The following is a 14,688-nucleotide window of genomic DNA, read 5'->3' on the forward strand; positions in this document are numbered from 1 at the left end:
AAAATATATATATATATATATATATATATATTTTTTTTTTTTTTTCTAATTTCTACGGAGAATATTATCAAATAGTTTCAAAGCATTTGATTTTGGAATTTGATTGGATCGATGCTTACAAAGTTCAGAATATGACAATACAATCTAGAGAGCCGAGAAGAGAAGATGGATCAATTCGGCCCGGGGATGACAACAAAGGGATTGTGACACCTCCTCTGTCATACAAAAAGACAATATTGCTAGCTAGGATCTAACGGGATCGTGACGTACTAAGAAGACCAATTGGATCGCGACACAAGAGTCCCGTGATCGAATATCGACAACTATAGGTAGGCAACTATCGTGGCTTGCCTTAGTTCGACGGGATCATGGCATACATGGAAGCGACAACGGAAGTCAACGATATAGTCGTGATAAGAACTACGTGGAAATGACGACAATTGAAAGCGATATATTTGCTTCACTTCCCTTTGCAATATGCAGTGGACAACACAAGATTTATCAACAAGAATGTTGCTTACATGAATTCCAATTGTAGCACACGGAGGGATTGCATTGAAATTCTGCCTCGCTAGCAGTGTCGGTACCTTCCCTCAGCGATTCATGGTTGCAAGTCACAGCTGATTGACCTAATTGGGAAGCAAATAAAGGGATCAAAACACAAAAATTCCTTGTTAGAAAATTTTCCTGAGAGTAAAGGAGACAAAAAAAAAAAGATGCTATGGAAGAGAAGTTTGAGAAAAAGATAAGCCACATCAGATCTGAAACATAGGAATGTTTTGTCGGTATTAGAGAGTTGTTTGATCGGAGGTTCAGGACCTTGGAAAAAATTATGAAGAAGATCACGAAGTTTCATGCAAAATTGCTGCCTCCTGCAGCGGGACAAACGACGTCTTGATCATGAGAGGCAACTAGTAGGATTCACAAGACGTCCGAGCATCATTGTTGCCTTAGCATATTCGGAGTTGTGAGATTAAGCGAAGGAATTTAGATTGGATTCGAGTGACTATATGAAGAAATTGTGTGTGAAATTAGGGCAACACTGCTAATTTAGACAAATTTGGAGCTACAGGATTGAGCAAAAGACTCAGGAGCATGAACGATTGACAACACTTGGAAGGACTAGTTAGACCTCCTAATGACTAGAATGAACTGAAGCAGGCAGGATTGAACGAAGGAATCATGAGCAGATTCGAGCAGTAACATCTGGAGGGAATTACACAACATTTGGAGGTTTTGAAGGAGTAGCAATAGGCAGAACGAGACAACGTATAATTCGGGTTTGGAGAAGATCACTTCGAAGAATTTTGGCATGGAATATGGAACTATGGTGGGTGGCCCTTGCAGAGGGTTGCATCCAACTGCACCAATGTCTTTTGCGGCGACAACTTTTCGGGCGAAAGGAGATTCACAAGTAATGATGAGAATGAGATATGTGTAGAAGAGCAGAGGAGTTTGTAGGGGCTGATTTTGACATTACAAAAATTTAGGAGGGAGGCAAGATGATGGCCCTTCGCTGTGAACCCAAGTTGTGCAAGCCTTTGATATCGTTGAAGACTATCATGAGGGTTATTCAGGATGCATGGTTGGGTTTCTCAATCCAGTTACGTTATATGGAAGAGACACATGATACAAAATTAGCAGAGATTATGGTGATCAATAAGCTACTTGATGAGTTGTATGCGACGACAGTATTTTCTAGGTTTGACTTGAAGTTAGGGTCCCATTTGATTTGGATGCGCCTAAGGATGTGCACAAGATGATATTTCGAGATGGTGATGGTCACTATGAGTTTTTGATTAAATGGAAATGATTGCCAGATGAGACACCACGTGAGAGCCATACGTCTTGATACTACGACAGTTCTGTCCAACTTGAGGATAATGTGCATTTTTGGGAGGGGAGTAATGTTACATCGGTGCTTAAGGACAATTTAGTATTTATTAGCTTTAAGACAATTTAGTTAATTGTAATTTATTATTGTTTAGTATAAATAGGACAAATATGTTTGGAGTTAGGCTTATGCATGAGATTGTGGTTGTGAGTTTTAGGGCTAGAGTTTGAGAGAGATTTTCTTCCTCTCGAATTGTAGTATTTGGGAGAGATCGCCTATCACTCGATTTGTAGGTGCTTATCTTTTATGTATTTGAGTGTATTGTTTGGTGTTCTTCTAATAAAATATTTTATTTTTCTAATTTGTACGAAAGATCCCATTTGTTTCTTTTCATCCATATAATGAGTTTGGTTGTTCATCGTTCACAGGGAGCCTGAGGGCTTTGTAGAGGTGATCACTTCACTTATAGGGATGCTCACTATGATGAAATCTTCAACGATTTTTAACGACACATATTTTTCTCATAGATATTGTAAACACCATTTCAAATTATTCAAGTGATTTAAGAAAATAAAAGCTCGATTAACAAAATGGTACTCTGATTAAGGGGGTGTTTGGTAGAACTTTTTAATAAGATTTTGTTATGCTGCTGCCTAAGGATAATTCTGTCTTTACTAGCCTAAGGGCAATCTAGCCCTTTTTTTTAGTTATTATTGTTGGGTACAAATAGACTATATACTTAGGTTTGGGGGTTAGGGTTTGAAAGATATTTCCTACCTCTTGAATTGAAGGATTTGGGAGAAACCACCTATCTCTGAAATTTTAGGTGCATATTTTTTATCTATTTATGTGAGTTGTGTGGTGTTATAATGCTTTGATTTGAAATCAGTGAAATAAAATATTTGTTTGTTCTAATTTCTATGGAAAAATCTTCTATGTTGTATCAAATTAGTATCAGAGCTGTTGTTTTTTGGGAATTTATGGAAATAAAGGAAGGGATCGTGACGTACAAGGATCTACGTCACGCTGACATGTAAAAACCACACGAAACAGTCGCTGGAAGGCTAGGGTCAGGATCATGGCATACATGTGCACGCCTTCACGTTAGTAACCTCGCGATACAATTCAATTAGAGCTTGCTGAGAGGCTACGACGAGATTGTGGTGTACAAAGACTTGAAACTCTCATTGCGGCATAAACATTCCACACTATATAGCCTCTATTTGAGCTAGCTGAGAAGCAACGATAGGACCGCGTGAGACAATTGTGATTGAGCTAACTGGGAAGTGATGACAGGATTGCGTACAACCTCCTAAATTGCTATTTAGGCGATCTGGCTGGATTACGACATAGGACCTCACAGTACAATCGAGATTCGGGCTACCTAATAAGCCAACAACTGCATTTTAACTTATAGTATTCCCACCTTTGTAACAAAAAATCTTCGCGGAAGTAATGAAGACCAAGAAAGTTGATGATTTGGAGAAGAAAGAAGAGGAACAAATGAGCCAAATCAGATACAGGATGGAGGAACGATTTTAACCATTGAAGGAAGATCTTCCTTCTTAGAAAACCGACAACTTAAGAGTTGATTTGAGAGCTTGGAAGAGATGATGAGAAAATTTATTGAGATGCAATCTAAAACCCCGTTGGAATCCCCTTGGCTAAATTATAAGAGAAAGAGCTCAGACGAGTGAAATATGAGGAGAAAAACATCCACCATCAAGAAAGCCTTTTTAGGGCTTCGATGGGGGTTGGAGTAGAGATTTCCGATGGAGGGGTTGTGCCGAAACATGAAGAAGGGGTTATGCAAGACATGGAGGAGCAAGAAGAAGGGGAGAAACCGAGATGGGTTATGACTATGATTGAAGGATGGAGTTTTACCCTAAATACATGGGGGAAACATCAGAGGGAGAGGAATTTGGGATGGAGATATTAGGATTATGAGGTTGAAGATGCTGATCTTCGAGGGAAAATAGGCATATGGGTGGATGTAGTGGGTGGAACGATATTTCACGATAAATTGGCTAAATGGGGAGGTGAAGCTCATTGCGGAAGGTTTAGATTTAAATGGGAAAGCCCTAACGTGGTTTCAGTAGAGGAAGGTTTGATACTCCTTTCGCTCGCGAAAGGATCTTAAGAATTGCTTGTTAGAACGTTTCTGAGCCATTCTGGAAGGAAACCCACACAAACAATTCTTTTCCTTGTGTTAGGAGGAGACCATCATGGAGTAGAAGGAGAAATTTGAGATGAGAGGGATACTGTAAGAAGTGTTGGAAGGAAACTTCATGAACGGATTAAAGACAGATTCAAGCGTTCCTTCATCTGCTGAGACCGTGAGGATTTGGTTAAACTATAAAATTAGCGTAGTTGATTGAAGATAAAAATGCAAATTAACAGACAGGTGGAGCATCATGCTGAATTGCTACAACAATGATGATACCAAAATCTCAAATAGTGAAAGTCTAGAAGGAGGCTACACAGGACATGAATAATGGGCCACAACCTACAGCGACATTCAAATGCCCTACATAGACAAATATTCAGGAGAAACGAACAAAGGGTTTATGTTTTTGGTGTCATTAAAAGTTCGCTCCTTGACAACGTTACAAGGGTTAGACATTATAGGTTCTCGTGGTATGTGACGAGGAGGCAGGGGAGCTTGATCCAACAATAATTTCCTTTTATACACCTTAAGGATAAGATGTTTTTTTGAGAGGAGAGTATTGTTAAGTTGGTGCCCAAGTGCAATTATGTATTAACTAGCCTAAGGGCAATCTAGTCATTTATTATTGTTATTTTTGGGTATAAATAAGGTTAATTTGTTTAGGGTTGGGGTTATGCATGAGATTGTGGTTGTGAGTTTTAGGGCTAGGGTTTGAGGGAGATTTCCTACCTCTCAAATTGTAGGATTTGGGAGAGATCACCTACCTTATTTTTGTGTTTGTGTGAGTTGTGTGGTGTTTTATTTCTTTGACTTGAGATTTGGTGAAATAAAGTATTTGTTTGCCCTAATATTTATGGAAAAATTGTCTCCTGTTGCATCAGATTTATCACCAGATTTATGAAATCCAGCCAAACACAAAAAATGCACTAGTTATGCAGATTTACGAATTTTTGGATTTAGGTGCCGAAATTTTGCCGTCTATTTGGATTAAATCCAGCTTTGTTAAATCCACGGGGAGGGTGGAATTAACTAATTTATGATTTTTGGATTTACTATTATATCCTACTAACGGTAAATCCTACTTGTAGCCAAACACCCGCTAAGGGTGTTGAAGCATAGTATTCTAAAAAGCAGGAAAGTGAAGCTAGGACGTAGGTCCTTGGGTGCTTTCCGCGTTCGGGGAATATCGTGGCAAGCCGAAGTGGCGAAAACTGTCGAAAATAGCGGCGCCGCGCCGCAACCCTGCCGCCGCCCCACAGAGCCTAAGACTTTCATTATTATACTGTGAATTGCACTATTCAAATCAAGGCTTCTAGGATTTTATAAATCTCATCCCCTAGGGGTTTTTTTGCAACGAATTTAGACCAGGATTTAACCAAGATTCAGGCTAAATTTTTTTAGATTGCCAGTTTGGACAAAATAATGACACGACTTTGATAAATCCAGATTTTGCGGTTTTCAGTCGTAAATCCCGGATTCACTAAATGCTATGAATCGGCTGATTTAGTAAATATGGGAAGAGTAAAGAGAAAGAATGGCGCGAAAATGGTTACTTTCTTCGATGGTTTCTGCCAGGAGCGGAGCACAAGGTGGAGTTGTGGTGATCTCTGTATGTCACTATCTCATCATTGTGTTCCCAACTAGCTCTAAACGCGACCGTATTTGAATGGTTCGGTCAGGGTTTGGGTAAAGTTGGGGAGGAGGAGGGACTTGGAGAAGGGCTTCAATCTAGGCGAGGGTATCGGCGGAAGAAGAAAGGGATAAATAGGTTTGTGGTATTAATTTAATTTTATTTAAGTTAAGATTAATAATTAATATATTATTACATTAAATATAATTGGATAAATGTATATATAATTATTTAATACTTAATTAATAAAAATAAAATGTATATTAAATTTTTATTTATTTAATAAAGTATAAGTAATTGTTTATAAATATTAAATTATTGCAGAATAAATAATTAGTTTAATGAAATTTTACTAATATTATTTGTTTAGTGAATAATTAATTCCTAAAAAGCATAATTAAAATTAAATATAAATTCAATTTAATTAATTTTAATAATTAAATTTTAAATAGTAAATTAAACTGACGTTTTAGTAATAGATTTAAATCCTGATAGAAGTTATCAAATAGTTTTGTAGAATTTAATTGGATTTAATGAAGGTCATGTCAAGCAATTTTGGGATTTAACCTCCCAGTATTTGCTAAATTTGAATTTATAAGATTTATTGAATTCAATTAAGTTAAAGCTCATCTATTGACATGCAGCCCCTTGTTCTTTCAACTTTTCTCGCTTTCTAATCTTTATATTTACCACTTCGCAGAGTAACCTCGATTATAAAATATTTTTCCTTTATTCTTTAACCTTTAGATGAATTGAACTGCTTAGATGTAATCAATTCATGTCATCTTAGGGTAGAATGAAGTTCCATCATTCAAACCAACTATGGTTGTGCTCTAGTTGTTGACATGACATCGAATTCAGAAAGTTTAGTGATAGAAGTTCAGTCAGAGTATATCCACTCATTTTGATTAAAGGTCGTAAGCTTGTGCTCCTACTCATAACTAGAGAAGACAAAAATGTAATGTAAAATCTTAATTACAGTTATTTCTTTAAGAAGCAATAAGATGCGGCAATGTTGGCAAGGAAAATTTGACATTAAACGATGATGATGATGATGATGATGATGATTGACATTGGTTAGTCTATAATGACAGATGATGTTAGGGCAAAACAGCGAGCATCATTTGGTGTAAAGAGAGAATGGTTTTTATTGGGAGTAGGATATTGATTGACGAATGTTTGTCCATGAAGAGAATGATTGACATTGGTTAGTGTATAATGACAAATGATGTTCGGCCAAAACAACGAGCGTCATTTGGCATAAGGAGAGAAGGGTTTCTGTTTGGAGTAGGATATTGATTAATGAATGTTTGTTGACTGCACATTAATCAACATTGGTTCATTGGAGGTTCGACAAATTTTAGAACATTGAGGTCGTCATCTAGTGGATCTAGAAAAAAATTACAAGTAAGAGAAATCTTTACAACTTCCTAACAATCCCATTTTAAAATGTGAAAAAGATAAGGAGAATTACATTCTATTTATTGATTATTTAGAGGCAGTTACATCCCAGGATCCAGATATTTCATTTCCCATAAAAATACTACAATTTTCACTTTAAAAACGTGAAATTCACCTTTTCAAGCATAGGTAAGTTGGGATATGCATGTAAAAATTGAAGTTTTGGTGCTAGATGTGTAAAATACATAGGAATTGAGTGAGTATGTATGTAAATCTTCCTTCTATTTATTGACTAGACTGTATGAGGCACTATAATACTTGGGTGTAAGAGTCAAATTGGTAGAAAATGGTGCTGGAGCTTCATCCGTTTTGTGGGGAAATATTTTTTTGTGCATGAGCGTTAATCCATTGTTCCTAATTGCTCATGATTTCATAGCCCATACAGGTCACGATGGACATTTACCTTTTCATGAATTGGGTTAAAACACTGAAGTGTTATATATGTAAATAGTAAAGTCAAGGCATGACATGCGGATACAAGGAATGTAAACGGGCGTGCTTGGCTCATTCGAAATTGTTTGAAATTTCTCGTGAACAATGTGTTTGTGTTTGACTCTATTCAAATATTCTTATTCATGATCGACTTGAAATTGACTAGTTTTAATTAATTTAAAAAATAGATGAATATACACCACTTATGTGCAGTCGAAGCCGCAAAACCACATGTTCATACAAGCTGCAATGATTTTGAAATTAGATATACATATATATGATAATATATATAAGCTCTTTAATCGAGCTAAAACAAGTTGGACATGATCAAACAAAGGATTGTTTGTGTTTGGCTTGCTTACTTAATGAATGATTAAAACATGAGTAACTTAACTAGCCGAATATGAGCTATTCACGAACAAACTTTTTTGACAGCCCAATAGATACATTACATAAGAGTTTTGTGCTTCCTATGTATTATGTTTTTTGGGGGGTCATTATGGTATTAAAATGAACTGGGATTCATGTGTTTTACTTTTTGAAAGTTTTTTTCTGAAAATCATAAGAGATGTATATCTCAAAAGATAAATTCTTTTTTCTAAAAGTATTATAAGGATATATATATATATATTGAAAGATCTCAAAAAATATAAACTTCAAAAGTTATAGTTATTTTATTTATCTAAAAAGCTTAGAGACATAAAATTTTTGAAATATAAGTATTTTAATTATCTTTAATTTTAAAAGGAATAAGAATCAAAAGATAGATAATTTTTGTTCCCATGAAGAATATTAACTATTTTTTATCATATGCTTATCTACTTATTAAAAATCTCAAAAGGCTTAAGTAACATAATATATGCTTTCAATATCTAATATGTCACAATTTGAATTGATAGTTTTGAATTAACCATGTTAAGAATTGCTGTCGAACCATATTAATATTTAGTTTACTTTCCATAGATATTCAAAAGTTCTTATATATATAAAAGAGGCATTGAGAAATCACAAAGTAAAACACATTAAAATTAAACCATTCACATTAAAGCTTGTACACGATATTTCAAGCTAGTATATGACAATATATCACTTCCCAAAAGAAAAAAATAGTAAAAAGGGACTGTAATCATAATATTTATTAACAGTAGTCCTCATCATGTAAACTAAATCCCTCAAGTCAAATGTATCAATCTACTGCTTTTCTTGAAAAAATAATTTAATTCAATATTAAGTTCTTATGAGTTGGTCAGCAATTATAATCTTATTATTCATTAAATTAATATGTGTATGTTATGCATAAATGACTAAATGAAATGTAGTTCATTAATTTATCGAACTATAATCTTTCAGTTTAATATAACATTTCTTATTTCAGTTTAAATGTTTATATTATTAACCTTTATTTTACTTTTAAGATGTTATCTTAGGATCACCGTAATACTCAAATGTATTATCAAATTTGTATATGTAAATACCATGAAAATTTTGCACTCGAATTACACCTTTTATCTTTACCATTTCCATTTTCTTTATTGTGCACAAATACATGACATCCCTGCCAGTACCATCTGGGAGTGAATCTTGATTAACTTAATCATTTATTTACCATTTCATATCAATTCAAAAATCATTTAAATGTACTTTCATATGTTAATTATGTTCCTCACATTTGTGAGACATCTTTCTAACATTTGAAATACACAACATAAATGAAATATTTATTTTTAATAACATGTTGCAAGTTCACTTTGATCATTTTGAAATGCAACTTCTAAATAAATCATTAATCTAATTCCAATAAGAAAGGAATTACTCATATTTGCCTTAAATGATCTCTTTAACATCTATCCCTTCACTTACTTATATCATCAATCTCTTATCAATTTTAAATCTGAATAGCCTTCTTCCACACTTTCTATTTCAATAAAAGTTTAATAACATTAATTTGACTAACTATATCATTAATTCTAATAATAATATAAGACTTAAAATTTACTTTATAGGCTTTTAGATCGATCTCTTCCCTTACTCTCATGCACAATTTTCTTATTAGCCTACCTAACCTCAATTAACATAATTTCATACTAACAAATTAAATATATATATATATATATATATCAATTTAGTGTATATAAAATTCGAATAAACAATTATAACACAAAAGTTTACCTTAACTCGCAAATTAGAGTCTCGCCAGACTTCGACTCTTCAATCAATGCCCACGATTCTTCTTCTTCCCTCGTACAAGAAGTTCGTGTCACCTCTTCTATCCTTAATTTGAGACTCTAACCAACAGACCACACTCTCGCTCTTTCTAGTTCTTGCTCATTCTCTATAGGCTATGGATGAAAGGAGCCCCTCTTCAACTTCTAGTACTCAAACGGCTTAACAATTATACTTAGAATTAATTAATTTATTTATTTACTGTTATCATTAACATTATTTTTAACATATATTACATAATAATTATAGAAGTTATAATCATCAAAAGATATAGGATTTTTATTCATCTAAACATATAAGAAACCGGCAATATTATATTTTGAAGTATTGTTGCTAACTCAAATATTCAACTATTATATATTAGATTTTTATTATGATATAAAGGTTTTAATTTTGTCTCAAAGATGTCTAAATGATAAGTTTTGAAAAAAATAGACCTATTTTTATTAATGATTGCAAATTAATTAATTATAATTATAATGTTTAACTACTTAATTGTAAATATTAGCTAATGATAGCTAGTTAAATAGGATTTTTTTTTTCAATGCTGCTACGGTCCTACGGAATCACTTAACTTACGTAGTGTCGGCACCCTTTTTATCTTCTCCATTCATTAAAAAAAGCATTAAAAAAAGGTAAAAAAAAAGTTTTGGGATAATTACACATAGACAGCCCAAAACATTGATATTTACAAATTAAGCCTTCAAGTTATTTCTTTGAATTGCCTACCCGATGTATTTAGCGGTGCCACGACCAAATTATTGAGAATTTGATAAAATATATATATATATATGGGTTGGTGTTTACCACGAATTTTGATTTTCAAGCGAGAATTTGAAAAATGAATGAAAGAGAGGGCTTGATTTGTAATTAGTTAGTTTTGGGTGGTCTTTTTGTAATTTCCCCTCCAACAATTAATCTATTTTCTCTTGAAATTTAGACCGTAGCTTCGGCCTTAGTTACAACTTATCTTGAATGATTTTAATGGTGTCAAGACTAGTGCCAAAATCAGGAAAATATATTCTCTATGCACGTCTGGAAGGTCAATAAATGACCGTCACATCGCCCGCCGTGTATAATGATGTGACGCTCGATGGTTAGCCATTTTTGAAATTTATGAATGTTTATTTTACACAATTGCTAGTAAGAAATAAATGAGTCATTCGTGCACTAAGAATAGCTGCTGGGCAGGTCCGCCTATGGACAACCCATTTCAAGCCCGAACTATCCCCTTGGGATGGAGATTATTTTTTGAAATTTTAAATTTAAATTATATATTTTTTGAAGCCTGACAAATCATTTGCAATAATGATTGATTTTTTTTATTTTTTAATTATATATGTATTTTATGTATTTTTAAAATTTTTCTACATTAACATGTGAGCTTATTTATTTATATCAACAAAGAGAAAAATATTTCATATAAATTAATATGATGCATTTGCATAACTAAATCATTTTATGTGTTAATTTATTCAAGGCATGAATCATTATTTAAAATCTTATAAATTAGTGTCATAAATTTACGAGTTTAACATATTGTTTTTCCCTAAAAAAATATTAAATTACATGAAATTTAATATAATTGATTTTTTTAAATAAATATAAATTAATATAAATGATGTCCTTTCTCATCACGAGGATAAAATATTGTTGTACATGCAGAGATCAATCGTTGGGCGACAGTTCGACATGATCGGGTGCCGCCTCAACGCGTATGTCGCGCTGTCACCTGACAGTTGGTCATTTGTATGTACAGACTAGAGTCTCTATATTTTGTCCATTTTGAGGTTGTTATTCAAATCTAACATGTTATGCTTCGTGTACGCTCGTGTTCGGCTCGTTTATATTTCGAGTTCAAAAATTGTGTTGGTGTTCGGCTCATTTGTTGTTCACGAACAAAGAGTCCTTTTAACAACCCTAATCATGTAGGCATAAGACATAAGACAATAAGAGTTTAAACAAGATTTAAAAATTATTATTTATATTAAAACATCATTTGAATCTAATTTAATAATTTTTATTCTATTTTCTTAATCAATATTTTAATTGATTATAAATCTTTGTAGTCTTATAGTCAATTAGATTTTTTTAAAATACTACTTTATATATATATATATATACACATACTTGATGAGTAGTATTTCGAGCCAAAACGAGCTGAACACGAACGAACACATCTTAGTTCGTGTTCAGCTCATTAACTTATCAAACAAAATTAACGAGCTGAACACGAGCTGTTCGCGAACAACGAGCCGTTTTGACAGCCCTAGCTTCGTGTAATTTTTTTTTATGAAAGTAAATAAATAAATAAAAGTAAATATCTTAATTTAAATGCTCCACGACAAACGTGGAGAACAAATTCCATGACATAATTTCAACGCTCTCTCACGCTCGCAAGCTGAGCGCCACGTTTCCATTTGCGAAGAACAAAGCAAAAAGGCCTCCGAATCGAACCAAGTTGCTCCGATCCCCTCCATCTCCATCTCCATCCATTATTTGAATTGTTCCTCTATCAATCAACCGGATGCGATTCAGACGAACTTGAAGGAGGAGAAGAGATCGATTGTTTCCATTTCATGGGAAGGAGGAGAAGCAGGGAAGGTAGGAAGAGAGGTTAGGATGCGGTATTGGGAGGAAAAGGGCAAGCGGAGGCGTCGTCGATTACATGCATTGGCGCTGTTGTTCTGCCCCGGCGAGGTGAAATCTGTTCGATGGATGGGGTTCCTGGATCGTTCGGCACGGCAGCCAGTTTGTCTCTTAGGTTGGGGCAGGCTTTCTTCTCCATCGCTTCCCTCCTTTTCATGTCCGTTGGCGTTGAGTTCTATGGATATACGGCTTTTTGGTATGTTTTCATTACTTTTGTAGATTTAGTTTGATTGGGTAAATTTCAATATGAATTCTGTTGTTTGGTTGTGATCTCGTGTGATTATGAATTGAAGTGTTTAATCGGGGGAGTTCCGCTTGCTTTGTACTGTTTGGTAGCAGATTGTAGTGATAAGTGAGCAACTAGATGTAAATGGATGCATCGAATTTGTCCCTGCGAGTTTGGAAGAAATGTAGAATAGCACATGACAAGGTATCTATTGCCTCGATAGTCACGATGATGATCGCCATATGCATCGACGACCGAACTTCTTGTAAATGAATACCTGATTTAAAATCTATTTTTGTCCGATTTTTATCTGAAAATTACTAATTGATCGGATTGTCCCCTTCGGCAATCTAGCAACATGTTCTTTACTTGGTTTTTTAAATTATCCGTTGTTTTTAAGTAACTAGATAATTCCCTCTATCTTGTGCATGAATTGAAATTTATGGATGTGATGCTGGTGTTTATTCAGTTATCATTTCGCTGTTCAATATGAAATGGTAATCCTATATGGGATGATTTCAATAATGGTGAAATTTCTGAAGAGTTTATTTTAACATGCACAAAATATTTCATAGCATTTTAAATTCTTGGAATTATTTAGTAAAAAACTTGAAACGAGTAAATCAGTATATTATTGTTGTTGATGCAATAAACGAGTTTAAACTTTAAAAAAGGGTGAAATAAATGGGAATAGGTGTTGGCATTGGTTTCTGAAATTAAACCCATTATCAACATTAAATGTTTGTGTTTATGTTAGGTATGACCAATATACCAAAATTTGGAGTCTCTTGGGGTGAAGAGGTGTATCTCTTAGAGATTAGTGGGGTGCGGGAAGCGAGGGCGTGTTGGTAATTTTATTTATGGGTGTTTTATCTATGATGTGTAACCCTATGGGTATGTAGTGGACTCCTCTGAAATAGTGAAATTCTCCGCTCTGCTCCCGAGGACGTAGGCACATTGCCGCACCTCGTTAAATCTCTGTGTGTTCTTCTGGATTTGTGTCAATTCTTATTTTTCTTCGCCCTAATTTCTCAACAGTTTATTATCATGTAATATTATTTACAGCTTTTTAACAGGCTTCTATCAGTAGTTTGTTTTATTTTTGTTTCCTTGTCCAAGAAAGCAAAGTATGACCGGAGATATACAAAGAAAGTCCAACTGCTACCATGGACAAACCATAGAATAAGAAGAATAACAAAATCTTTGGGTGTTCGACAAATAGTCCTGCCTTTGTGTAGAACTCCACTAATCATACTCCATTGGAGGTGCGGATTGTAATGCAGGGAAGATTAAGGACAAAATCTTCTATTTTCATAAAGTTTGTGAAAATGTTTATTCTCCTATTTCTATGGAGATGAGAGCTCTCTTATTTTTTTATGGGATGTCTAAAACAGTCTAAGAAGAACAGAAGAATAAAGAAGAGGATAATACCGTCAGGCAAGGAGCAGTAACAATAAAGAAGATTTTACTTCATTCACAAAAATAACAAAGAGTAGCAACATGAAGAGTATTTCCTAATCTATACTTCTTACTGTAACTACCGGGTACCATCATCTAAAGGTGTAAAAGGAATCTTTTTAAGAAAAGTGGTTAGAGGTTAGAAGAGGAAGTAGAAGAGGAAATATGTTTATCCAGTATTAAAGGTTGTCATAGTGCTAAGTGGAGAATATTCATTATTATCCCTCTTCAAGCTAATGCGGCGTTTTTGAAGTGTCAGCTTGTTATGAAGGAATTGGAAGCAAGGAGTTGGGAGCGATTTTGTGAAGATGCAATTGGCTTTTCATTGGTTGATCGTTCGATAGAATTTTCTCCCGAATGAAGTGATAGTCGATTTCAATGTGCTATGTGCGAGCGTGGAAGACTGGATTGCGAGCTATTTATCACGAACTAACTTTTCTCGAGTTGTCCGTGCGGCTTTAACGCTCTTTCTTAGCACTAAATCAACCTAACCTTCCCAACTAACAACTCAAAAGCACTCTCTTGAAAGTAGAATAGGAAGAAGAGTTAGAGAAGATAAAGCTTCACTAATAAAGAGAGATTACAAAACTTGAAAGCTTGACTTAGAA

At 34.2% G+C, this 14,688-nt stretch overlaps 1 protein-coding gene across 1 annotated transcript in view; it reads left to right on the forward strand.

Moving 5' to 3' along the window:
* The first annotated feature begins 12,123 nt into the window (after nucleotides 1-12,123).
* Nucleotides 12,124-14,688, forward strand: part of LOC110032723 (CASP-like protein 5C1) — a 25,419-nt gene continuing 22,854 nt past the window's right edge. Inside the window, exon 1 of the mRNA XM_020736451.1 lies at nucleotides 12,124-12,592. Within this exon, the coding sequence (XP_020592110.1) occupies nucleotides 12,462-12,592 (131 nt within the window). The 5' untranslated portion in view covers nucleotides 12,124-12,461. The remainder of the gene's footprint in view (nucleotides 12,593-14,688) is intronic.

The sequence above is a fragment of the Phalaenopsis equestris genome, unplaced genomic scaffold (assembly GCF_001263595.1).
Source record: "Phalaenopsis equestris unplaced genomic scaffold, ASM126359v1 Scaffold001013, whole genome shotgun sequence".
Lineage (NCBI taxonomy): Eukaryota > Viridiplantae > Streptophyta > Magnoliopsida > Asparagales > Orchidaceae > Phalaenopsis > Phalaenopsis equestris.